The following is a 24,717-nucleotide window of genomic DNA, read 5'->3' on the forward strand; positions in this document are numbered from 1 at the left end:
TGTAACAGAGATTGCTATGGACAGAAATAAACTATCCTAGGTAGCTGAGTGTTTTCAAAATACACTGAAAAAAATGGCTATTTTTGAACTGAAGGCTCCACCTAGCTACAAGTTTCAGAACAAGTGTAACCTGTTTAGGAAGAATTCCTCAGTTATATTCTGTAGTATCTGCATTTTAACAGAAAACTTATAATGGGAGTTAGCCCTGTGGAACAATATAAATAAGACTGCAAGGGATTTTGCCTTACAAGACAGTGCATTTTCATCATGGATTCTAAAGGGCAAAGAAGAGATGTGGATGTGTGTGTGTGGGTTATAGAATTAATAACATGTCAGAATAGTCTGACTTATAATGACTAACAGTTGTTTTCATTTACCCATTGCTGAGATACATGGAAAGATAAAGAGATAGTCATCCCATACTGATTCAATGCACAGTTGTTAAACACATGTATCCTGTTTTCAGAGGCACAAAAACATTTGAGCAGAGTTTAAAAAGGGATGAATATGAGATTTTTTTCAGTGGGTATTTATTTATATGTCCAGGACAATTATTTGGTTGCATTAACATAAACAATCAAGTCATGTACTGATCAGGTATTTTCTACCATTTGAATACTCTTGAAATTCTAAGTCAGCTCATGCTTCTCGTACTGCAACACTGTAGCTCAGTAAATACAGTAGTGCAACTAACACCACAGGCTTTGTATGGAGTTTTCAAAGCCGCAGGACTAAGGCTTCCCTGAACTGCTTTTGACTTGCCCAGAGCTATTTTTTATTGTTTAGCTCTTACAGCAATTTTTGTAATGACAAGGTAGTTATGTCTCACCTGTTATCTTACCAGCTTATCTTTGCATGGCAAAGACATAGTTTTTATACAGATAACAATAACAATTAGTTATTATGAGTGGAATGGAGACCTCAAGGCTACAAACAACTCACCCATGGTCAATTAAAGAAATGGAGATTGTAACCGAGCAAAACCAGGCTTAGAGGTAAGAGAAAGAATAACAAACAAATATCTAACACATGTAGAATGCACCGTATCTAGTGAATTGAAATATAATGTTAACTTGCAGGCCAGTGAAGAATGAGCAAGCTGTACTGTTAGCATACACATAGGAAGGACCCCATTTGGACCACAGAGTGAGGAAGGAGGAATATCGACATCGTATTCCTCCTGATGAAGGACTCATAATACTGATTACTGGCTGTATCCACACATGCACCAGACTGAAGCCATCAAACTTAGTACCCAGAAGGGCAGTGGAGGGGTGGCCATAACACCAGGAAAAGGACTAGATACTAGAAAGGCTTTGTACAACAATTTTAACTGCATTATTTTTGAGACTTTTTCTGTGTATTAGTTTTGGGTTTTTTTCTGTAAAAATTTGATCTGGAATAATGATGATACTTGTATTAGACTATTTAGATTTGAATCATACTAATAATGGCTTTATGCATAGGGCACATTTCCTTTTTACACATAGTAACATGTAACAAACATGGAAATGTAACAAGTCTAAAGCAAAACAGGAAATGAGACATCTCTGAGGGAAACTAAAGGATGAGAATGGGTTGAAAAAGAGGAGATAACAGTCACAAAAATTGTTACCTCACAGCCAGCCACTGTCTATCCACTAAAAGATGAACTTTATCAATACGAATGTTGTTAGCATAGTGGAATCGTTTTGGCAAGTCAGGTGTCAGATAAGGCTTGAAGTGCTGAGGGGATCTTTTGCACTACAGAAGAGGAAAGAACTCAGTCATGAGTTTTGCTCAGTATCAAAAATAAACCCATCATTCAAAATTATCACAAACATCTTAGTGACAGGAATGTAAGCACAAAGCACATTATTCACAGAGAGCCTCTTGGCTAACCCACAGGTCTCATTTTTGGGCCAAGAAGCAATGGAAGGAAAACAGTTTTTTTTTTTAAACTGTTTGAAAATATACTGCTATAATATGTATAGCAGGTTTACAGATACTGTCGTAAAATACTCCTAAGGCTGAAAGACACTTAGTAGTAATGTTTAGTCTATATGTCCATACTAATGTCACTGGCATCTAGCATGTAAGATTATAAGAGAAAGTTCCCTAGCAGTTTATTTCTGCCATTTCTGTTACTTTATAATTCAATAAATAACAAAGAAAACCAAGTATACATAATGTAGCACAGTCCAGAGTTTTAGTTCCAAGACTGAACATCTACTCCCCTGTCATGTAAATCTCCAGTGCTCAGCTGTTAGCTAAAGGCCTTAGCTTTTACATCCATATTTAATGTGTTAATACAACTGTTGTGTTAGCAGGCATGCCATGAATGACTTTGGCATTGAGAGCCATATGACATTCTGCAAAGATTTAACTACATATGGCCATCAGGAGCCATTCCAGCTGGCTGCAAGCATCATGGCAATGTTTCAGAAGTACTGCTCCTGCTCAGGAATCCAGAACTGGTACAACACAGAACATCTAAAATGCTGAGGGAAGAGCTGCTAGGAATCTGGGTATGCCAGAGACATGGACCTGTTTTACCACACTGGCAGTACAAACTACAGCATGCTTGGAGTCTGATCTGACATCTTCACCTCTAAGTACTAGAATTGTATACTCTGCACATAATGACACTAACATGTGAAATGAGAGTACGTGTGCCTGGATACTCATCGAAGAAGCATAGTGCAATCCAGGAATACTAAAAATTAAGATTCAATGGGTTTGCTAGCCCAGGAGAGGAGGTCATTCTACAAAGGATAGTCTAATTAAAAGGAAAAATAGAGGAAATCAACATATGACTTTATGTCTATTGATTAGCAATTAATATACAATACACAACTCCCTTGTCTGCCAAAAACCCTTGTTCTAAGAACTTGAAAGGGATGAAATACAGAAACTCTATTTATGAATAGAAAAAGAAAGAGTCTGTGTCCTGATACCAGGCTATTCCTGTAAGGTAGATATGTCATATCTCTGTAACTATTAGCAGTTGCAGTTTCAACTGGGGTTGAGAACATGCAAATTGTGTTATTTCCTTCCCACTAATGCTCTTTGATATAACATGTTTCCATACTTAAAAACCTTCTTCTGCTATTCACAACCATTGATATCGTACTCCCACATCTGCTTTGGATGCTGGGGAATAAAGGACGTGTTCTTAAGTATTCAGAACAACAACAAAAAAATTGAACAGGAATGTGTTCAACACGGGCAGTGTTCAACACTGCCCTTTGGACTTCAGTGGCAGGCAAAAGCTACATGTAATATTGCACAACTGATTTATTCAACAGATTACAGGAAGACCTCTAGTGGTGATTTATCATAAATATACCCAGCTGAGACAGCCCAGAATTCTTCCAAGATGAGAGCATTTATTCTGAAAGTATAAGAACATCTGTCTACTGCTTGGACTAGGACTAGTCACAGAATAGAAAACAAACCAGCATGAAAGAAGAGACAATTATGACGATACATAGAGAGTAAGCAGTTTAAATGTTTAACTCACTGCAAGTCATAAATGCAAAGAGATGCAAAAAGACAACTTTCCTACAAGCATTTTAGTTTGTCCACCACATTCGTCCCACATGTATTAATGTATAACTTGAACACTAAAAAAAAAAAAAGGCAGTGAATTATCTGTCTAAAAAAGCATAAGGTAAAATATGCACTGGCACTTCTTATCACCATCCAGTAAAAGAAACAGGCTTGGTCTTCCTTTGTTTTGCACTCTGTTCTTCTGCACTCCTTTGTTTGCACCTGCTCAGCTGTCACAGACGGTACCCCCAAGGAGCAATGGTCTACGTGGGAAACACAGACAAGCTTGGACCTGCCCTGAAGTGCTACATCCATCCACATAGTATGGCAGAGACCCAAATAGAACTACCTGTACGGGGCCCAGTGGTAGTACAGCATATCTAAAACCACTGCAAGTGCTATGTCATAAATAATCCTAAAAGAGCCATACTGCCTCATGCCAAAGGTCCATCTTGCCTAGTACCCTGTTTCCAAACAGATCTCCAGAATTTCCAGAATCAGATACTAGAAGTGTGCAAGAACAAGTCAAGTATTGAATGAACCTTCTTTCTGATACCTGCTCAGTTTCCATAGGCTTCAGGGATTCCTTAAGTCAGAGGCTGCTTGTGCATCATGTTTAATAGCCCTTACATATCTGTTCTCCTTCCCCCCTTCCTATTTATATTTCCAGCCTCTACAACACCCTGTGGCAATTTGCTCTACAATGTCATTATCCATTGTGTGGAAAAGTTGCTTTAACCTAGCCCGGGTGCAGCATCGGTAGTCAGGAACTAACAGATGCCTATTATCTAAAGCATCTCTGTGTTGTATTCTGTTCAATAATGAAGATATACCCTACTTTCTCCACATGAAGTCAGCCACCTCTTCTCTTTCAAAGTGAAGTACAGAAAACTCTTTTGCTCTGAACAGAGATCCCCCATGGTGAACCTTTGTGCACCATCTCTGAACAACTTCCAGAACTGCCTTCTATGGTACACTGGAGTCGGTACGCTATTTAAACTGGCACAGTTTTTCACAAATTGTGCTTTTTGATCAGATTCCTATTAAGAGGAACTATGATGAAAAATTATGAAAATATTTACTCACTGTGAGGTTTTTAACAATTCCTTCTGAGTCAACTGTTAAAGAAGAAAAGATGAATTAATACACATTTAAACAGCTGACGGTCCAAAGCCTCATGAGAAAAATTTCAACATGCTTTTTGTCTGTAAAATTTAATATTAGCCTGTGGGGATTATGGTAACCATAACCTTCCATGAGTAGGAATGCTATGTTTCCAAGGGTAACTGGCTGTATGTGTGGTAGCCTGTGGAAGTACCTAGCACTTTGGGTATATCAAGACATTGTAGAAAAGTGTCATGGTGATGACTGACTACATCTAAAGCTGACACATCATCAGAACCAAATTTTCTTCTCCCACCTAACCTCTGTTTGGAGAATAACCTTTTTTTACATCAGAGTTGACTTGGAGCACTTGTCTTGTATTCCACTTCCAGCACCAGTCACAGTGAAAAATCCAGTCTGTCTTAGGACTTTCACCCTCCACATTTTCAAAGAGTGACCTTAACCTTCTGACATTAGCTTCCTAAAAAACAATCTGAGCACTTTACAGAAGGAAAATTCCTTCAGAAAAAGTAAGACCATTAGAGGAAATGAGTCAACAATTATGTTGATATTAAGACACATGGAAAACATCATTATTCTCTCCTCTGCTTATTCATCTGCTCCTGTCTGGCTTAGACTGTCTTCCACTTAAACCAAGGGAAGTCTGGTTTATGTTGTATAAATATTGTGCCTACAAATATAAGTACAATTAGAAAAGATAAATAAAAAGTACAATGGGATCCCAGCTCTTATTTGAGATCTGCAATAATTACACCTTTTAGAATGCTTTTTGAATTCTATAAACTTACTAAATAGAGCACTTCCATGGTTTCACTTCTCTTCTTTTCCCTGATACTGAAATTTTGGGAATTTTTTTTTTTTTTCAGTCTGGTAGCATGGTATCTATTCCGAGTCAGAGTTAGCTCACATGGTTTCATTTTTGTGTTCCTTTGTGATACTTGCTGAAGGGCTCAACCAAGGCTTAGATCCCACTGTGCTGAGATTCAGATTCCATAGCTTTGCACACACAGTTAGAAATAGTCACTTCTTCAAAAAGACTGACTCCACTAACATTCTACAAGAAATCTGTGAAGACCAATGCACTTCCAAAAGACCTAAAGTTCCAGGTCAAAACAATAACAATATCTTTACTTCATCTTTCCACATGCAAAGAAAATGCAAATCAGAGTCTGCAACAAGCTTTTCTAACCTTCAGTTTCATCTAAAGGGGTCATTCTTGCAAAACAAAAAACCCAAAACCAACTTCCATGGATGTTTAAGCCAGGTTAAGTGAAATAGAAAGCTGTTCACTCTACTGATTACTACTAATTATCCCTTTTCACTATTTATTTTTTTCCTATTATACTGATTGTGCAATCGCAGAATTGGTCCACACTTACAGGTAAAATAGTCATTTGGAACATTTCTTGCTCGAATGCGAGCTGCAGGCCCAGCATATATGTAGAAATCAATCTGTTTGAAGTAATTAGTCATATATTCTAACTGTCTGCAGTAGGTCATCTCCATCCCTAAAGGACAATATAGAAACAGTTATTTTTTTATATACAATATATTGGAAGGAAGATAAAGTGAATTATAAAGTAGAGTAAAACTAGTAAGCACACATATTACACAGAGGAAGAAAACAATTACTCCATAAAATTTAGATTGAAAAAAGAACTATATACATTACCATGATCAGCTAGGACAATGAGGTTTACACATTTGTGCAAGTTTCTTTGTTTAAGTCCATCCATTAGCATCCCCAGTGTTTGATCTGCTAGCTGTAACGCTTTGATTACCTGTGAGATAAACCAGCTTCATTAGAATTTTTGTTTCTAATTTCAAGTTGTCATTTAAATGTAATCATCAAAGTCTGGAAAAAGTGAGCTTTTCTGTCAGTTTTTCAGGTTCTTAATATTGGTGCATCTTTTCTTTTTCCATCACCACTAGAGTAAAGATGTACAGAATTCCACTACTCTAACACAGAATATGTGATTTAAAACAAAGACTAACAATTTTTTCTACTGCTTTAGAAAAAAATGAACTTTAAAACGTTTATTGAAAGACAAATATTAACACATTCAGATCAAATTTTCTCCTCACTCCGAAATGTATATAAAATACCAGATCTATAAAATTAAATATAATTGTTGTAGTAGGAACATGTCATTGCATTACATACATGTATTATCTGTAAGACCAGTGTAGCATCCAAGAAGGCATGGTGCTCTTCTCTCATATATACAGTGTCTTAAAACTTCCTACAGAAAATCACTGACCACTACTGAAGTAATACGGGAGAAATCCAGCACAACCCACCCTGCAGCCATTCACAGGGGATAGCTCTTCCCCAATTGGCGCCGCTGACCTACAGACTTCCTGTAAGTCCTGCAGTAAGGACGATGATACCCAATGGGGTCTGAGGACTCCACATCTGAGCACTTGCACCCTTCTCTTTCCCCTAACTCTGCTGCACTCTCTGGAACGTCTTGCATTGATGGACAATGTACACATATGCAATTGCACATACAGTAATGGGATTTTAAGCCCTTTATGTACAAAGAGAAATGGAGTTCCCTTTCCAGTTAGGAAGCCTAAAACTATTCTACAAAGATCAGTTATTCTGTCCTTGTCCACTACAACAATGCCTTTTGCTGAAGACCATTTTCGAATACATTAAACAAGACCGTTCCAGGAAAGAGCTGATATAATTCCTATGCTCCTTAAAGACTGAACTTTTTGCCTGCATGAAAGTAAAAATGTAAATATTTTTGGGTTATAAATTCACAAACATTGAAGTAAAGTGTTACAAATACATATAAGACAGTTTTGAGAATTTGCCAGGCCACATACTTCCAAATATCACTTGGCAATAAAATTAAAGTTCAGTCGAAATACAACTATTAATACTATTTCTAATAGTATAATTTGAAATTCTCTTCTGCCAGTCTGTTTGGTTTACACCTCTTTTGATTCACACGCAGTGTTGGAATCATAAAAATGGTCTCAACCACAAGTAAGAGTTCTTAATAAAAACTCATAAAACCGTCACAGTAATTTCTGATCTACTATCCTTTCCAAATTTGTAAGTTGGTTAAATTGATAGTACAGCACCATTTTTAGTGCAATTTAGTCTAAGAAAGACAAAAAACTTACACCACCACTGACTGGTCCAAATGAATGTCCAGAAGAATCTGGTTCTTCAATATATAAAGTGTAGAAATCAGGCCTCAAGTTAAATATAAATAAGAATGGAATATTATGAGTATTTGGAGACAGCATTTCAAAAGAACACTTTCATTTAAAAAAAATATTAAACTCAAAATGGAATTATAAATAACTTTGTAATTAATCAACATGGACTATTTGAAGCTATTAATTTCAGAAACAGTATCCAGTGTCCTTAATTGTTATCCAGAAATCACTCTGAAAAACTTCAAGATCTCAGACAGCAGAGCAAGCTGTTACTTTTTGAGATATAAGTGGAACTACCACCTAAAGGATCTCTTTCTGTTTAAGCAGTGAGGCTCTAGAGAATATTTCCTAACTGCAAATATATTAGGAATTTGTTAACAAATTATCATATAAAAGATTTCACTTGTTTACATGTCACAAAGTTGAGCACCACAACCATTACTGACATCTACCTCACAACCATTACTGACATCTACTTCTCATCCTGAATTACTGCCTGCAATTACTTTCAGATATTTAACCTTTCTTGTGCAATATCTTACATATAAAATCTTTCATCCTTACACTTAGACTAGAAACTGAATGTTCCATATTTCCTCTAAGCCATGTACCACGAAAAAAGACACAACAATAAAAGAAAACTTATACAACAGTACATCCCATTCAGATATATGTGCACTTTTTCATCTTCTGTATCTACAATCTTATCCTGAAAATTATTAGCTATACTTATAGAACAGGCTTAAGTTATTTTGATTTGAGATGGTGAGGAAGATTTCATGTTTCACCAACACCAACAGAAATTTCAGTTGCTAAGTATTATAAACTTTCTAAGTTATAGCCTCACAAACTAGCGAGATATTACTAAGTGTTACCTCTCAGATTTGGGATAATCAAGCCATTTCAATATTCCTGAAATTCTCTGTTCATACGTAACTGAACTGAAAAAGAAAAAAAAAAAAAAAAAAAAGAAGACATGATATTAAAAAGGCTTTTCTGATAAGCCCTTCTAATTCCAAGACATAGAGAAAGTGTCCACCCTCTAGTCAGATAGTAGAGTCACAGATTTGGATTTCAAGAATGAGGCATTTTAACAAGGTACTAGCAATCAGTTTTTATTATTCTCATTTTTGATTGGATGCAACTCACTTTTAATGGTAAATTAGACAGATCCTCATTTTGCAAACACAAATATGTGATGTTGGTGGGAGTGCTCATATATTTATAATTAAATACATGCAAAAAAGAGATGCCAAGTTCAGAACATAAACCTGAAGTACAAGTCAGAATAACTTTTATTCTTTCCAGCATGTATAAACCTTATACTTTCCTATTTTAAAAGCAAGTAATGTCTGCAGCAACATCTTTGTGAGGTCATGCTTTGTCTCCCATGAAGGAATTCACCCATTAATAGCTTTGTTTTCCCCCAAAATCATGCACAAGCTTTATGTTAGTTACCCACAGTACTCAGGTGTCTTCCGAGTACAAATCCTACACATCACTGCAAAGCCTTTGTTATCTATAGAGACTTGCATTATATACTTGCTGTAGATTATCTTTGTAAATATGAATAATCATGGTAGATTTACTGAAATCATCACAAAAATTTAGAAATAATTTACTAATATCAATGCCTTCCATAAAAAAAATACTTTGAAGGTAATTGCTGTATTTTCACATATGTAACCTGTGAATTAACTAGACAAAACATAGAGAACTACAATTCAGCAGCAGTGTGCACATTATCATACATGCAAGCAAGACCAGAGGGAATTGATCTAGAGCCCATCTTCGTTCAGTAGCTTCCCTAACCAGCATCCTCTCTTCAATTAGTTTCTGCCTTCTATAGGCTCTTGCCATGGCTTTCAAATTTGTGTTATCTTAGGGTATATGTTATCTGAAAGCTTATTCTCAAGCCCCTTTTTAAAGGGCTAGATAGTATGTATGTATTTTATGTGTGGAAATATGGTAATCTTTGGTACAGCTTAGCAATGGCTACTAATCAGCTATAGGATGCTTTCCCAGTGGGAGATCAGTGGTTTGCCATGGGCTGAAACTTTCAAAACTGTCTAGGAGAGCAGAATATACAGTACCCTTTGACTTTCTCATTGTGAGTCCCCTTTGAAATTTTCAACTGTTATTGGTAGCTCCATGACAAAACCAGGACAATGTGACATGGCACTTATCTCTCAGACTGTTGTTTAAAAATCTTGTAGTTTAAAAATCTTATATTTCACTTCCTTTAACTGTAATATGGTAATTTCAATTTTTGGAGCAATTTACAGGACTTACTACAAGCCCTATAAAAACTTACCCATTATACATATGGTAAAAGGTGGGGTATGTTCCATTAATCGGAACATCAGAGCCTGGCCAAAAGAAGGTGCCTGCTTTCAAATTTTGGTACATCGCTGTCAGCCAGACCTATTGGTAAAGATACAAACAAATGATTTTGTAGCAGTTACACCACTGGAGAACCTCAGATCACCAAAGTGAAAATACATTATTAGATCAGAAATATGGGCTGCAAGCATGCCTCCCTCTTTTTTCTTTCATACATCACACAGTTGCCTAAAGGCCACATCTGACTTGAGGTTTGTTTTCTATATACACATTCTGAAGAAAAATTACTAGCACAGAAGCCAGGATGTTGCCATTTCTTGGGTATTTTCAGCATAGAAAAACATGATCTAGTTACTTCCATAATTGGCAACAGGTAGTGATCTTTCTTCCTGTGGCAAATACCAGTAGCATGGATTATGAAGATGGAAGAATGTTTCAAAGCTGCGTCAGGGATGTTCAGACATGACATGAGGAAGCATTTCTTTACTGAGAGTGCGGTCAAACACTGGAACAGGTTTCCTACAGAGGTGGTTGATGCCCCAAGCCTGACAGTGTTTAAGTGGCATTTGGACAATGCTCTTAAAAACATGGTTTAACTTCTGGGCATTAAGTGGTCAGGCAGTTGGACTAGATTATTTTTTTAGGTCCCTTCCAACTGAAATATTCTAAGATAAGATAAGATAAGGATCCTAGTTGTATGACTTTATTATAAGATGGCATTTTTCCATTCATCTTCAGGAGTGCAGCTGTGGTTCTATTACAAACCTGATGGAATCCTTCAATGAAACGATAGCACCAAAACCTGGTACTTGAGTATACTGTAAACATGACTACACAGACATATATATATATCTATATATGCACATGTAAATAAATATATAGTAAATATATAAATGTATATTAAGTGTGCATTTTTAAATATATTTTTAATATATTTGTACCATTATTACAGCTTGATATTTGTAGTAAATGAATAATATTAATCATAACCATAGGTACAATCAGGGTTTGTGGGGTTTTTTTTAAAGAAATGTGTCATACATTACATATAAGTGTTCATTTTGCTGTAAATTAAGCTCTTTGCTATTCTATTGCTTGCTTTTAAATGCCTAGACTTTGTAAGTGTATTTGTAAATGCATATAATTTGGAAGTAAATTTTCAGATTTTACTTTGTAGCTAGTTGGCAAAAGAAAAACAACAAAAAAAAAACCTGCAACAAAACCATACCAAAAACTTTCTCTGGCTTCCTGTGGCAAGAGATCCATTCCAATACTAGACAAAATATTTAAGTCTTTTTTACTAACTGCCATGTTAAATTAAATTTTTAAGCCTCAGAATTAACATTTTAAGAGTTCTTTTACTTTCATAAAGAACAAAATGTTTTGTAGGCAGCCTATAACACAAAGCCTATAGGATATCTAGCACGTACTACAAATACATCACACAGCTTTGCATTTTATTCTCTTTTTGTTTTGTTTTATAATATGGCACATGAGCCACTATAAACATAAAGGAATATAATGATGAGAAATACACCTACTGGCTGCCCCTTCCACCATGAAGGTTTGAATTTTTCTGTCCCCGAAAGCGAGAAATGCTTATTCAAGTCTACATCATACATGCTGTTATCAATAATACCATGAGATTCTGGATACAATCCCTGAAAGATTAAAATAAACAAAAAAAATTATTAATCTTGAAATCAAAGGGAGCTTAAACTACATTGCAATGCACACTGTTGCAGTACTGCAATTATTTTAGGGTTGTTTCATCACAGAAACAGAACACGCTTTCTTAACTCACCCCGATCATCAGATTCCTGCCAATTAATTCAGCGTGCCTGTCCAGTTCCCTTGAGTTTCCCTATTTCCCCCCCAGCCCAATTAAAGCCTGATGTGCTATAGATTAAGCACCATATATGTCATATGGCTGTACATCAGCTGCCAAACCCATCCTGACACACTCTCATCAAATGGCTGCGTCCTCACCCATCCTCACCCGTATCCAATTAGACTGACAAAGATCAGGAATAACGGGTTCACAGGCCAGAATCAGATGACATACATATATAACCACACAGATCATGCCTGCATGTACTATCTTAGCATCTCTCTCTCTCTCTCTCTTACTCCTATAGCTTGAGTTCCCATGTCCCATAAAAAGATTGGCACTACAAAATCCTTTCTGTGTTGTCCAGATAATGAAAAGGAAAAATAGCGAATTCTCACTTACTGTGACAATAGTATAGTGGTTTGGAAAGGTTTTTGTGGGGTAAACAGCTCTCATATATTTTGAATGTGTGCCACACGTTTCTGCAACAGATCATGGAATTAATACAAATTTGCTTATATTTTTTTTAATTGAAAACCAACAGTCTTAAAAACCAGAAAAATCACCACAGTCAGTTGCTGTGGTATTAGAAAGGAAATGTGACTCCAAATTAAGACACATACATTCTGCTGTCTCCTTGTGAGCAAGGCCTACCGTCCCATTGCAGTCAACGGACCCTGGACACTCAATTCAGCTGCCTGAAGCCTAGACACCCAGGGCCATTTGTGACATCTTTGATGATCCTACCTGGCCTTCAGATGCTGCTCCTACACCAAATGAGTATCTCAGATATTTCTGAGACCCAAAATGGCATTAGACATACATGTTTATGCAATGCGACCAAAGCCTCAGGTCAGCCCAGGCAAGATATTCTGCAGAGCTGTCTGGTGACCAGGTGTATGGGAACAACTCAGTTGCTTAAGCACTGGTGTCTGGTGCCATTTGAGATACCCTCAGATGTCCAACACATCTGCATGAAAGTCAGCAGTTCTGATGCAAGATCACCAGGAGACCTGTGTCCTTCTTGGCACAGCTACTGAAGGCCACCTGGGATATGCCAGAGCACTCTGAAGTGTCCCAGAAACACGGGTTAAGGCAACAATTCATCCTGTGGCGCCCTCCATCTGACAGTTGAGCTGAATTGCTCTCTAGGCTCTTGCACTGGGCTGCACAGACTGTACTAACCATGAACACATTGACTACACCGAGCACGTAGATATCTCACACGCAGACACCTCACACGCAGACACCTCCAAGAACATATCTAAATGTAGGTGTCCTGCTGTGGAGTGAATCCACCTCAAGTGTCCTACCTTTATCTCCAAACATTGCATCACTTTTCAGCATTTACAACTCCTGAACATCTGTAGTATCTAAATCCACTGTAGTATCCAACTTCCTTACCCACAAAACAAAGGTGTGAAGACTGGGAGATGTCTTAATGCCATTTTTTAATCTAACTCATGCAGAGAAACAGTTCTGTATTAAGCTGTCGTCAGATGATTATTTGATTCACACTCAAACACACTTTATTCTTCAATGTACAGCCTTTCAGTCAAAGAACAGAAACCGATTTTAACTTAACAACCTCAACTAAACAATGACAGCCTGAAATTATTCTAAGAAACTGTTACAGTGTGGTACAGAAAAAAATGCTTAAGGAGTGTTTAAAGAATGGCTGAGTAATTGACAAACACATTGAGAAACTCAGCATAATTTTTTATGGGTTTCTCTTGAATGGTAAAGGAGATATATACATGGTGTCTATATTCTATAACAACTACCTTGATTAGCTCTACTAAAAATCCTAGGTTAATGGAATGAATAGAGAGGAAACATTTTATGCTACAAATGAGCAGTACATTTTTTGTTTTGCAAATTTCTGAAAAGTATAAACATGAATGGGCATAAGCAATTGTTTAAACACAATTACGAGTAATGGTGAACTAGATCTGTTCTTGTTTGCAAGGATTTCTTGGAAGCATACAGGTAGCATGGTTTTCATGCAATTTGTCAATTTGGCATTTCCTTTTCATCTGTTTCAAAAGACTGGAACTGAACAATGTCTGCATGCATGACTTCTTCACTGATTCAAATTCCTTCCAATGTCAGAGCAACACCAAGAATAAAATATTTGCCCAGGAATTCAGGTTTGCACACTGCTTCAAGTTCAGGCTTCTGGATATCCTCATTATCCACAAACAAGAATGTTAACAGTAAAATATAGTACTTTTTAGCACCCACGTGAAGTTTTCAAATGGACTCAATGGAAACAGGACCTGATATGTTCAGAACACATACAATCACTACCAATTTAAACTATTACTCTTGAGAAGAAATATGCAGACATTTTGTCCAGGTACAAAGTACCTTGAGAGCTGAGCTCTAAAAGATTCAAGAAATTCTAATGTGGAGTGTGCATTAATGGGTCCCACTTTGTAGAGCCCTCTATAACACAAGTTAAAGATCTTCAACTTGCTCTTTCTCCCAACATTCAAAAATACTGGGAAACAGTTACTTGAACCTTTCTGCATTTATATCAATTTATTAAATTATACCAATATGTAAATTACATTGCATTTAAGTCTAATATAATAATATTCACTCTCATACTTTTAAATATGCAGCTTCTCTTTAATAACTTCGGATATCTGACTTGAAAAAGTGCATCTTTGAGGAAAATGTCTCGATAACTTAATGCCTTTTCTCTTCATATTATACTTTAACGATTATCTCCTTATCAGCTATCATTTTTCAATGGAGTATAGAGAATGCAGTAAATCTTTCTCTGGAACTTTTTTCAGTCTTAAACTGTATTTGAATGCATATTACCAACTGTTTATTTAATAAAAATCTGCAGACCAGTATTAGAGGCCTTGTTAAGAAAAGTCATGTTTGCTGTGCACTCAAACACAAGAATTAATGTAAAACATGTAATAACAAAAATATGCAACTGATGAGAGAGATGACTGACTTGGGATTTTCTTATTTCTGAGCAACACATATGCATGACACAGCACAAAAGGGACTGGAGACCTTGCATGTAGACTTTTAAAGAAAATAGTCAAAACACTCTTGGTAACTTACTCAGTTTTTCAATATTTGGCAGCAAAGAACTCCAAGTTTGCAAGTATTCTGCTCTAAACCCATCCATTGAAAAAAGGATAACTGGTGGCAAATCAAACCTACAAGAAAATAAGAGTCTATCATCATAAAGGAGTTTGGAGAGTTGGTGACTTGTTAAGATCTTTAACAACAATATAAATGCTACATTTATAAGCAGGATCTGGAATTTCCATGTACTTCCCAGAATTAATATCACAGTGTGAGATAAAGAAATAGCTCAATTTTGAGAGCAAATACACAATCCTCATGAAAAAAAAACAACAAAAACACACTGGAGGAATAAAATACAAGCTACTCAGTATATACAGAACTAGGAAAATAAATTGGGTTTTGGAAATCTTTTCATTACAAGTATTTAATTGCAAATACCAATAAATACAAATACTGCAGACTAGTATCCAAATACAAGCCCAGAGAATAGAATGGTCAAAGTAGCCTGTACATAGTAATGGGTTGATTTCTGTCTCTTGTCTCTTAATGCATCTTAAAAAAATCCTTCAGGGCTGCTGCACAAGGACTGTAAAAGGACAGCAGTTAGGGTCAATTGGCCTCAGTGCTGGGAAATGGAATCTCTTCGCAATTCCAGGTTTGTGCTAACCCCTTAACTTACCACATCTCCTTTGGGAAGACATCACTAAGCAGTCCTTTGCGGATTACATCTCTCAAGTTTCCCAGCTCTCATGGAGCTGGAGAACACTTTTTTGCTTCCAGGCCCCTGGCAAACTGAACTTAAAGCTACAAAAGGAATGCAGCATCTGCTAATGTGCTTGGGGTAAGACCTTATGTACAAAAACAAGGATAAAAACAGATCTGAGTTCATACAGTAGGTATGATAAAATAGGCACAAAGTGTGGCTGATCTCTGGAACAGTAGTCAAACTCTTGTTATAAAAATTCTAACTAGGAGGTGCTAGTTGTGAAAATAAACTTCAAAGTTACTAAACATGCTTTCTCTTAACCAGCCTAAAAGGACTCCTAAAGAAAGATGCATTAGCAGTTACAAAGTGCTGATGCTATAGCACCTTTTTTCATAACACCAAGTGACAAAATCAGTAGGAACAAGTCACCTAGTTCTGCAAATTCAGCCTTTTTTTAACCATCATTACATATTCTATAATCTCCTTAGAAACATATAAAGAAACATAAAAATTGTGAATATACACTTAAATTAAAAATGTAGTTTGAAGCAGGCTTCACTACACATTATCTAAAAAAACTGCAACTATTCATAACATATAGGAATGGTTCACTACATAAGCCTGGAAAAAACATACTGGGGGATAAAATGATTTATAAAATACAGTTACAGATAACTGACTCCAAACCATTTTTTGAGGAGTAGTTTGAATAACAACTATTAAAAAAGTTATATATTCACATCAGGCAGTAATCATTATCCCAGTTTGTCTCTCGTGAACGAGAATGAACGGTATTTCCAAAACACGGAAGTACACTGGCATCAACAGATTGTAAAAAAACTGTTTGTATAAAACAGCTTCCTGATTTGAATATGAAATTAAAGGAGCTTTATATAGCAATGCCATTTACAGCACTTAAAGAAGTTGTCCTCCACTTGTTTCCAAGCTTTAGCTTATAAAACTGTGTTAACTCATCATGTTATTTGTTAACCTAAAAAGTATATTTGTATACCTATGTTGGGAGGCACATGCAGGAATCCATCAAGAGGCCACAATACTAAAGGTATTATTGTTATAATTAAACTAAATTGTCAGTAAAATGAACCTTTATTCCCATAGACAATTCAAGTAAAAAACCCCTGTTACTTAGATAAAGAATTGCAATCATAGATTCTAACAGTTATTACAGCTTGCATAAGGTGATCTATCTGAATTTTCACAGATACAATATGGTAACATAACATGGACTATGAACAATTTGTGATACATGAACCTTGAGATAACTCTAACAATTTTCCAGGTCTTTGCAAACTGACTTTCAATCTGGATTTGAACTCCTGTACTCTGCTCTAAACTGTACATGATAAATGAATGTGCAACAAAATGATAAAGGTTTTAGAAAGAAAAAACATTGCTAGCCACAAACCGCTTCTATGGAATATTCCTCAGGGCAGGAACCCTATTCTCAGTAAATACAAAAACCTCATTAAGATCTACTTCAGGCCACTGTAGTATTTTTGACCATCACAATCATTTTATTTGCTAAGAAGACAAAATTATTTTATCTTACCCGGCTGGACACTGAGGAGTTTCAAGTGATACACATGGTTCTTCTACCCAAGGTGTTTCACCTAGAGGGACAAAAGAAAATACTGAGTCAGCATTAAAAAACTATACACAAACAACAAGAAAGTTTCCTGATTGATCTTTTTAAAGTTCTTCCTGGTGGTACTTCTGCTTCAATAGAGAATTATAGCAACATAGGGCTAAAGATACCTTAAGAAATCATTTAGTGCATACCTATTAGGCCCTCAAACCCTGAAAGGGCTAATGCTCACAACTGTATGTTAAAAACAAAACACATATACTACACAGACAAGCAAACAAACAGAATGGAGAAGAAATCACTAAGAAAGCATAGTGTTTTATCTGGTTCTAAACGGAAAACACTTAAACTGTATCCTGTCCACACTGGATTACTGCCTTCTTTTTTCGCAGAGACCATTTACACATTTAGAGATGATTGCCAGGGCTCCCTTTAGCCTTTTCTTCTCTCCCCATCAAGAGGCCAACTCCTTCAATCTTTCCTTGTTGACCATGGCTTCCAAATTTCAAGTAATTTTTTCTGTTCTCCTTTGAGTATTTCCCACCTGCTTCACAGCTATAGTAATTTATAATAAGGTTTGCCTATCTCTCTGGAAGAAATAACGGAGGTCAATGAGAGAAGAAAGACGGAAAGCATCCAAGAAAGGAAAAAATACACAGAAAAGAAAAGAAGCAGTGGATGCTGAAGTTATCAGCTCACGGCAGAAGGCTTCTCTCCCAGTAAGCAGCCAAAGGCAGGGATGTACTGACCTTAACTAGGTCAGCTCAATCAATTTAGAACCTAGTCAAACTCCTGACTGCTTTTAGCTTTAATTTGCATTTAGGTGGCAAATATAATTTTGTATGAGTTGCCTTAAATGTCTGCAACCTCACAACTTAAAGGAATTCTGATAACAGATACTATGTTTTATGCCATCGGTATACTCCTCAGGTATCATTCCTGTAATCCAATTTTACCAGTGCTATTCTTTATGTGGTTAGCCACAGTCTGTATGAAACAATCAGTCATGAACAAAGATCTTCAGAAATAAGCAAAAACATAAGAAACCCAATCTGAAAATTAATTTCTAATAAAAAGTATATACTTTGGATTGCATAAGTCTGACACAGGAATCATGTCTCCACTTATTTTTTAAAAAAAGAAAAATAAGAAAATAAACAACACCAAAACCTACATTGGTTATGCTGCTACAATATTTAAAACATTCCGGTTTTCTTATGAATGACACACACATTCACATTGTTCTTGAGAAACTGTATTTTTCCCAGTCAAAAATACCAAAAACTTCACCTCAAAACGTCTTCCTTTTCCAAAATGCCGCTGTAAGCCTCTAATCTTGAGAAACAAATGCATCTACCCTTATATTTGCCATGTTTGCCCATCTATTTATTTCACAGGACACTTTATATAGAAATCTTTTTGACCTTTGATTCACCTTTGCAAACGCTGTTGTAGTTTACACAGCAGTCTTTTTTCTGCAAGCAGTCATCAGAACAGGAACAGTAACTTCCAGGTATCCGTGTCTCACCACAACGGAAATTAGTGCACCTCCAAGATCGGGCTGAAAATTGGAAGAAAAAGTTTGTAATTCAGTTCACTGAACCTTATGTAAACTCCTTTGTGTGGAAATCCCACAAACAGGTAAAGGAAAAAAAAGACGAGTTTTTGTTAAACTGCAATTAACATGTGCTGCTTGAGTGGCTTTAGAAGCTTTATCTGAAAGAAAAACTCAAGATTTTGTTTAACACATAAAGCCTATTTTTTCGGCCATTTAGTGATAACACAGTCATAGAAGAATTTATTTTACAAAGGTGTCCCCAAAGTCACCCTGTTCAATGCCTTCCACCTCTCCAGGAAGATCTAAAAATAAATAATCAAACCCATAGTTCTCCTTTAGAAGAGAAAGAGAAGGAAATTGATTTTTTGTCAGAAAAAGTGATAAGGATGAAAAAACTTCTGAGCAGCCACCAGGAGAGCACAGAGAGCAACTGGAGAGGAATCTGGCCTCGATACAGAGCCACGCCAGTCCCCTGGAAGACGGTCACACTCCTCCGGCTCCAGGCTCCCACCAAGTGTGGCATGAGGCTGAGAGGGCACCTGTCTGGGAAACACCCGCTCATTTTCAAAAGCACAAGAGGAGACGGCACAGTGGCATCGTTTCAGGGCCTTGGTCAAAGATCACCTATGATTTCTGCTCATGCTCATCCATAGTTTTATCTGGGCCAGAAAATGTGCACTGCAAATGCTTTAGTTATCCAGGAGGGACAAAAATGCTGGGATCTGACTTCAGAAAGATGCAGGAATATCTTGTGAACTGCCAGGTTACCAAGTTGCAGCCCTCTAGCCATCTGAGTGCCACAGCAGCTTGACCCCGCCACATCCTTCCGTATAGCTATATAAATACAGGAATGCATCTGCTTCCTATTATTATCACGTGAGAAAAACAAACCCAAAATAAAGCAGAAACCAGTGAGCATTGCCTGTAAGAAAACATACTTGGTTCCACGCAGGTGTCCTCATAGTCCCAGCAGCAGTCCTGATGCTCCTTGCAGCCGCTGTCGCACCGGCAGCCGGGCAGCCCTTTGTTGTGTAGCTCATTGCATTTGTGTCTGCAGCTGACTGTAAGGAGAAGGCAGCCAGTCTGAGTGCTCAAATAACCCTGTCCCAGATCCATCAGTTAAATGGATCACGGACATGGGCTGCAGGGAGAAATGTGCTGAATAACTTCTCAAATCTGTTTCCCAAGTCATTTTCCAATGTGGTCACTAGCACAAGGGTCAGCAAGACGACATGAAGTCCTCTGGACGTTGAAGGTCCCGGTGGTTGTTTCAGCCATGCTCGCCCAGAGCCAGTGGCAGGGCTGTTTCTGCAGCAGGTTGACCCAGGAGTGGTGGCACAGGAGGTAATGCCTGGGTGTCCCACCTTCCCAGCACAAGGAGGGGGAAACGGGTGTCTCCCCTGGTCATTTCTGGGTCCAGGGTGCAAGAGGAAGAGCAACTCCACTTTGGACGTTGTACCTGCCAGGGAGCTGCATGGGATGGGGCCTCCCTCAGGGCCAGGCACCCAGAGCCATGGGTGCTCCTCAGGGTCAACTGGGCAGGACTGGCAGCCACCACCCACCCCATTGCTCCAGCCAGGAGTGGGGCAGCGGAGAGGGCACCAGGGCACCCTCACCCCAGGGACTGGCCACCTCCCTGGGGACAGGGACATGCCAAGGCCAGGCTTGCTAGCCTGTGGGTGGGCCTGGCTCAGTGGGACCCATGGCTGTGTAGGGCAGGGCTGTGGGGACATGGAGACTAACACTGCTGCAGCATTGCTGGGGCAGGGGCTGATGGCCCAGGGGGGCTGAAATGGGGTCCTGGGCTGTGGGCAGGGTGGGGGCAGCCCCAGGGGTCTGGGCAGGGCCCATAAGGCTTATAAGCTCAGGACTCTGACCATACCTCTCACACTTAATTGTTATAACATCCCTTAAAAATATGCAGGTTTGGTTGTTTTGATTGAAAGAAAGAAAAGGGTCCAAATGAGAGATCTCATATTGGAAATGAAGACATACAGTTTCTCACCACAGCTCTTATACCTTTGTGCAGGGAAAAGGGAGAGCTCTGGCTCTCCCGAGGACACCCGAGAACAATCCTAAATCTCCAACCATCACACACAGCTCCACACTAGCCAGGACAAGCCTTGTGTCCACTTTCTCTGTACTGCAGAAATACTGTTTGAACCACTCTTGAGCACCCACATTTCCAGCTTTCTTGTCCTCTCACACCATCAAGACAGGGAGAGGTCCATTCGCTGGTACAATTCTATTACAGTTGCCAAAAGGTTCACACTTTTGCAGTGTGCACTGACTACAAAATTCAGGCTTTAATATCCACTGTGTAGAAACCATGTAGAGCTAAAATGATTTTTTGCAAGCCAGACAGCTTGTTTCACACGTAGAAAGTTCTCATGTTGTACCTTGCACGTTAAGTGCTTACATCACCAACTGTTGTTCAATGCAAGAAAGCTTTTGCAAACAATTAGAATAACAAACGTGTAACGAGCATAAATGGCTCTGTCAAGAGTAGATAAGGAAAGAAGTAATTGAGGGTTAAGTGTTTTATGACTGGAGTCTGTTCTGTCAAGAAAGAGCTATGATTTTTCACAAATGTACATAAACAAATGCAAACAGTTTTTCTGTGCTTTTTTTGGCTGAAGTTTGGAGTATTTCATTTAATTTTTGCTCTATCCATTGGCTTTTGAACAACTCCAAGTTGTTCAGATGATCTACCTGATTTAAAATTATATAGAATATAGCATAGTGAGTCTAAGTCAGAAAAAATATAAACCTTTTCCTCTGTCTGTAATGGAACTGTTCACACATTTCATAATTTGCAACTCATGCTTCTAAGTTCTTTAGAATAGTTATATAACTATGTGAAGTCAGGAATTTAGTATTCCATTAACTTTTTTTTTTGTAATAGTCACTACAATTACAGGAACTATAAGGAAATTTACCTTGAGTATATAAATAAAATCAATCATACCATCACAAAATGCAAACTCTGTGCTAATTTTTAAATGTACTGAATGACAGGTCCTCCTGAATCCTTTCCAGACCCCTTCTCCTGAGACCACAAGTCTACAACAGCCATCTCTCTGCTCCTGAACAGCAACACTCTTATCATAGCAAATGCAGCTGCACAAAGGTGCATGATGCTCAGGGCTGAGGCTTCCCCTCCCACTCCATTGTGTAATAACATGTGTTGCTAATTCATCTTTCCCAGGTAGGTCTGGTTATGAAAGCAGCAAATAAAGTCAGTCTCTATTTAGAGTAGCCCTGCAACACCTGCAATCAGAGGCACCAAAATGCTAACATGCTGATTTGGTGCAAACGTTCACTTACTACAACTATGACCAAGTTCCTCAGGTGAATGTCAGTGAAGACTCAAAGCTGTAGGTATGTACATATTTTACACAGAAAGATGCAATACAATGCACACATCATCAAAAAGCACACACAGTTTAATCTCATCCAATTTGATAGGCCCACAGTATTGAAAGATCTCAAAGGAGCTAAGACTTGATGAATAAGTAGGTAAATAAGTTCAATATGTGTTGATGAGGAATGAGAAAGATATTGTGCTTCCTTGAACTCCTCCAGTATGAGATTACCATCATTTTGATTCTAAAGGAAGTATTTTTTTTACTTCACTATGTGGTGTGTTTGTTCTCATCTGGCTTGACTCCCTGACATCAATACACTACTTTGTTTTTTGAACTGAAAAATAACATTCTTCCAAATGAAAGCATTACTGCCTTTTTACTATAGCTTTACAGATATTGATGTTTTCACAGAAAATTCATAATCAGTTTCATTAACCACCTGAATTATGCCAAATGTACCCAAAGCATGAGTCCTGAACATGGTCCAATTATATCTCTTCTACAAAATGTATTTTTATATTATTGCAAAGTATTACATGTAATAATATAACTCCCAGCTCAAATTTCCTAGAAGTGTTATTATGATAAAATTTCCAAACCTATTGGGAACTAGGTTTAACACTTCTGGAAAGGGAAGCAAGGCACTCAGTGGTGTAGGATAGGTTCTTCAAGTATAGATTGTCAGTGTACAGTTTTTATGCAAACCAACTTGAAAAATGCAAGATTTTTTTTTTTTTCACAGAGCATTTACATTACACTGTAAAAGAGCCTCTGCTGAAGGCCTTTACCAGATCTAGCTTCATCAGTAATTACACTGAAAATATCACAAACATACCTTGCTCTTGGCCTCCACGGTTCAGTCCTAGTCCTAAACCTAGTCCCAGGGATACAACCACCAAAGCACACAGCAGAACCTATCACACAGACATAGGAAAATTAAAGCTCACAATTGTGATAAACTGTTATGTTTATTAGAAATTAACTGTGTGAATATTATTTCTATGAACTTATGATTTCTTATGAACTTGTCATCTCTCTGAACTTGTTCATCAAAAAAATTTGAGACATTCTGAGCCTGAAGATAGAAGAGGCACAAGAATATTAATCTTGTGAACTGCTTACAAGCCAACGCCTTAATACCACACTTTTAACGTACAGCGAGCCCCCATGTTGTAATCAAGGAAGTCTTTGCTGGGGAAAATATAGTAGGAAGTAATCAATATATTTACCTGTTTTGCAAATTCTTTATCTGTGTCAAGAGCAGGTAATTCCTCTTATTCAGCATCTGTATTTTCCTGAAATGCTCTCAAGGATTTCTTAAGAGACTCAGCTGGATTGAGGTTGCAAATGTCAAATTTTCATCCGCATGCCAGTTTCTCGTAGTAAGTCACCCCTTTATTGTGGTTGGAGGAAATTGGAAAGAGACAAAGAGCCCAAGGAAACCCCATCACAGAAAGCAGAATAACCTTTGGGTGATTGGGGAAGAGCTGAGGAGGCCTCTATCAGCTTAACAGACATTCAAGATGAATGATGATGGATGGTGGTTGAAAGGCAGAGTGAAAAGAGACAACCCTCTGAAAGCATTTCATAGTGTATGCGTACTTTCCTCTTCACTAAGGCAACAGTGGTTAAGAAAATGCCTCTCACAGAATATCTCCATAAACCAGCCTAGTTTACTTCCCATTTTTGCCTCAGAGCCTCCTTTTGTCTCCTGCCATTTCCAGGAACTGCCAGGCAGTAGCAAATACTAAGATTCAAAATAAAGTACAAATAAGAGACGCTTACCCTCATGCTCAGTATTACCATAATGGAGCCTCTGAACTGAGACTACAGCAACAATAAGGAACGAGAAAAATTGTATGTGTGGCTAGGATGTAACCAAGTGCACACATGCCATCCTCTTACTTTTCACCCATCCCTGCTCACAAAAACACCCTACACTCGTTATTACTGGCTGTCCTGCCTTGCGGATGCTGGGCAGAAGTGTGGCAGCAAGGAGGGGTGCCCATATCTCAGGCGTGGGTGTACAATTTGGTCATGAAGCAGCTCCACACCAGGACACAGTCAGTCTAGTGCACATTATTCCTTCCCATAGACCAGCAAGATCCAGGCGTGCAAGCCAGAAAGTCAGATACATGGCATACTCCAGTAACCTCTAACAGTGTGTTGTGGTTTAAATCTGGGTGGCAGCCAAACAACAAACAGACAATTGCTCACCCTCCCCTACTCCCAGGCATGGGGGAGAAAATTAAAGGAGTAAAGGGCAAAGAGTGTTTGGAAAGTTTGCCCAAAGAGGCAGCAATGGTGAAGTCCCTCAAAGAGAGACCCCAGGTGTGAAGGCAGTAGTTTAATCCTACATCCAGTCAGCAAGGAGTGAGAATCAGGGGGTGCATTTGGGCTAGAACAGCAGCCACT

General features: G+C 37.9%; 1 protein-coding gene across 1 annotated transcript in view; it reads right to left on the reverse strand.

Annotated features, from left to right (window-relative positions):
- ENPP3 (ectonucleotide pyrophosphatase/phosphodiesterase 3) overlaps nucleotides 1-24,717 on the reverse strand; it is a 40,770-nt gene that overhangs the window by 14,256 nt on the left and 1,797 nt on the right. The window contains exons 2-15 of the mRNA XM_010074954.1: nucleotides 23,138-23,216; nucleotides 19,873-19,995; nucleotides 18,812-18,937; nucleotides 17,341-17,401; nucleotides 15,095-15,192; nucleotides 12,410-12,489; nucleotides 11,718-11,837; nucleotides 10,148-10,257; nucleotides 8,709-8,774; nucleotides 7,795-7,867; nucleotides 6,329-6,437; nucleotides 6,036-6,164; nucleotides 4,618-4,649; nucleotides 1,616-1,743 (exon numbers count right to left, since the gene is read on the reverse strand). Of these exons, the coding sequence (XP_010073256.1) occupies nucleotides 1,616-1,743; nucleotides 4,618-4,649; nucleotides 6,036-6,164; nucleotides 6,329-6,437; nucleotides 7,795-7,867; nucleotides 8,709-8,774; nucleotides 10,148-10,257; nucleotides 11,718-11,837; nucleotides 12,410-12,489; nucleotides 15,095-15,192; nucleotides 17,341-17,401; nucleotides 18,812-18,937; nucleotides 19,873-19,995; nucleotides 23,138-23,216 (1,334 nt within the window). The remainder of the gene's footprint in view (nucleotides 1-1,615; nucleotides 1,744-4,617; nucleotides 4,650-6,035; nucleotides 6,165-6,328; nucleotides 6,438-7,794; nucleotides 7,868-8,708; nucleotides 8,775-10,147; nucleotides 10,258-11,717; nucleotides 11,838-12,409; nucleotides 12,490-15,094; nucleotides 15,193-17,340; nucleotides 17,402-18,811; nucleotides 18,938-19,872; nucleotides 19,996-23,137; nucleotides 23,217-24,717) is intronic.

The sequence above is a fragment of the Pterocles gutturalis genome, unplaced genomic scaffold (genome assembly GCF_000699245.1).
Source record: "Pterocles gutturalis isolate BGI_N339 unplaced genomic scaffold, ASM69924v1 scaffold1012, whole genome shotgun sequence".
Lineage (NCBI taxonomy): Eukaryota > Metazoa > Chordata > Aves > Pterocliformes > Pteroclidae > Pterocles > Pterocles gutturalis.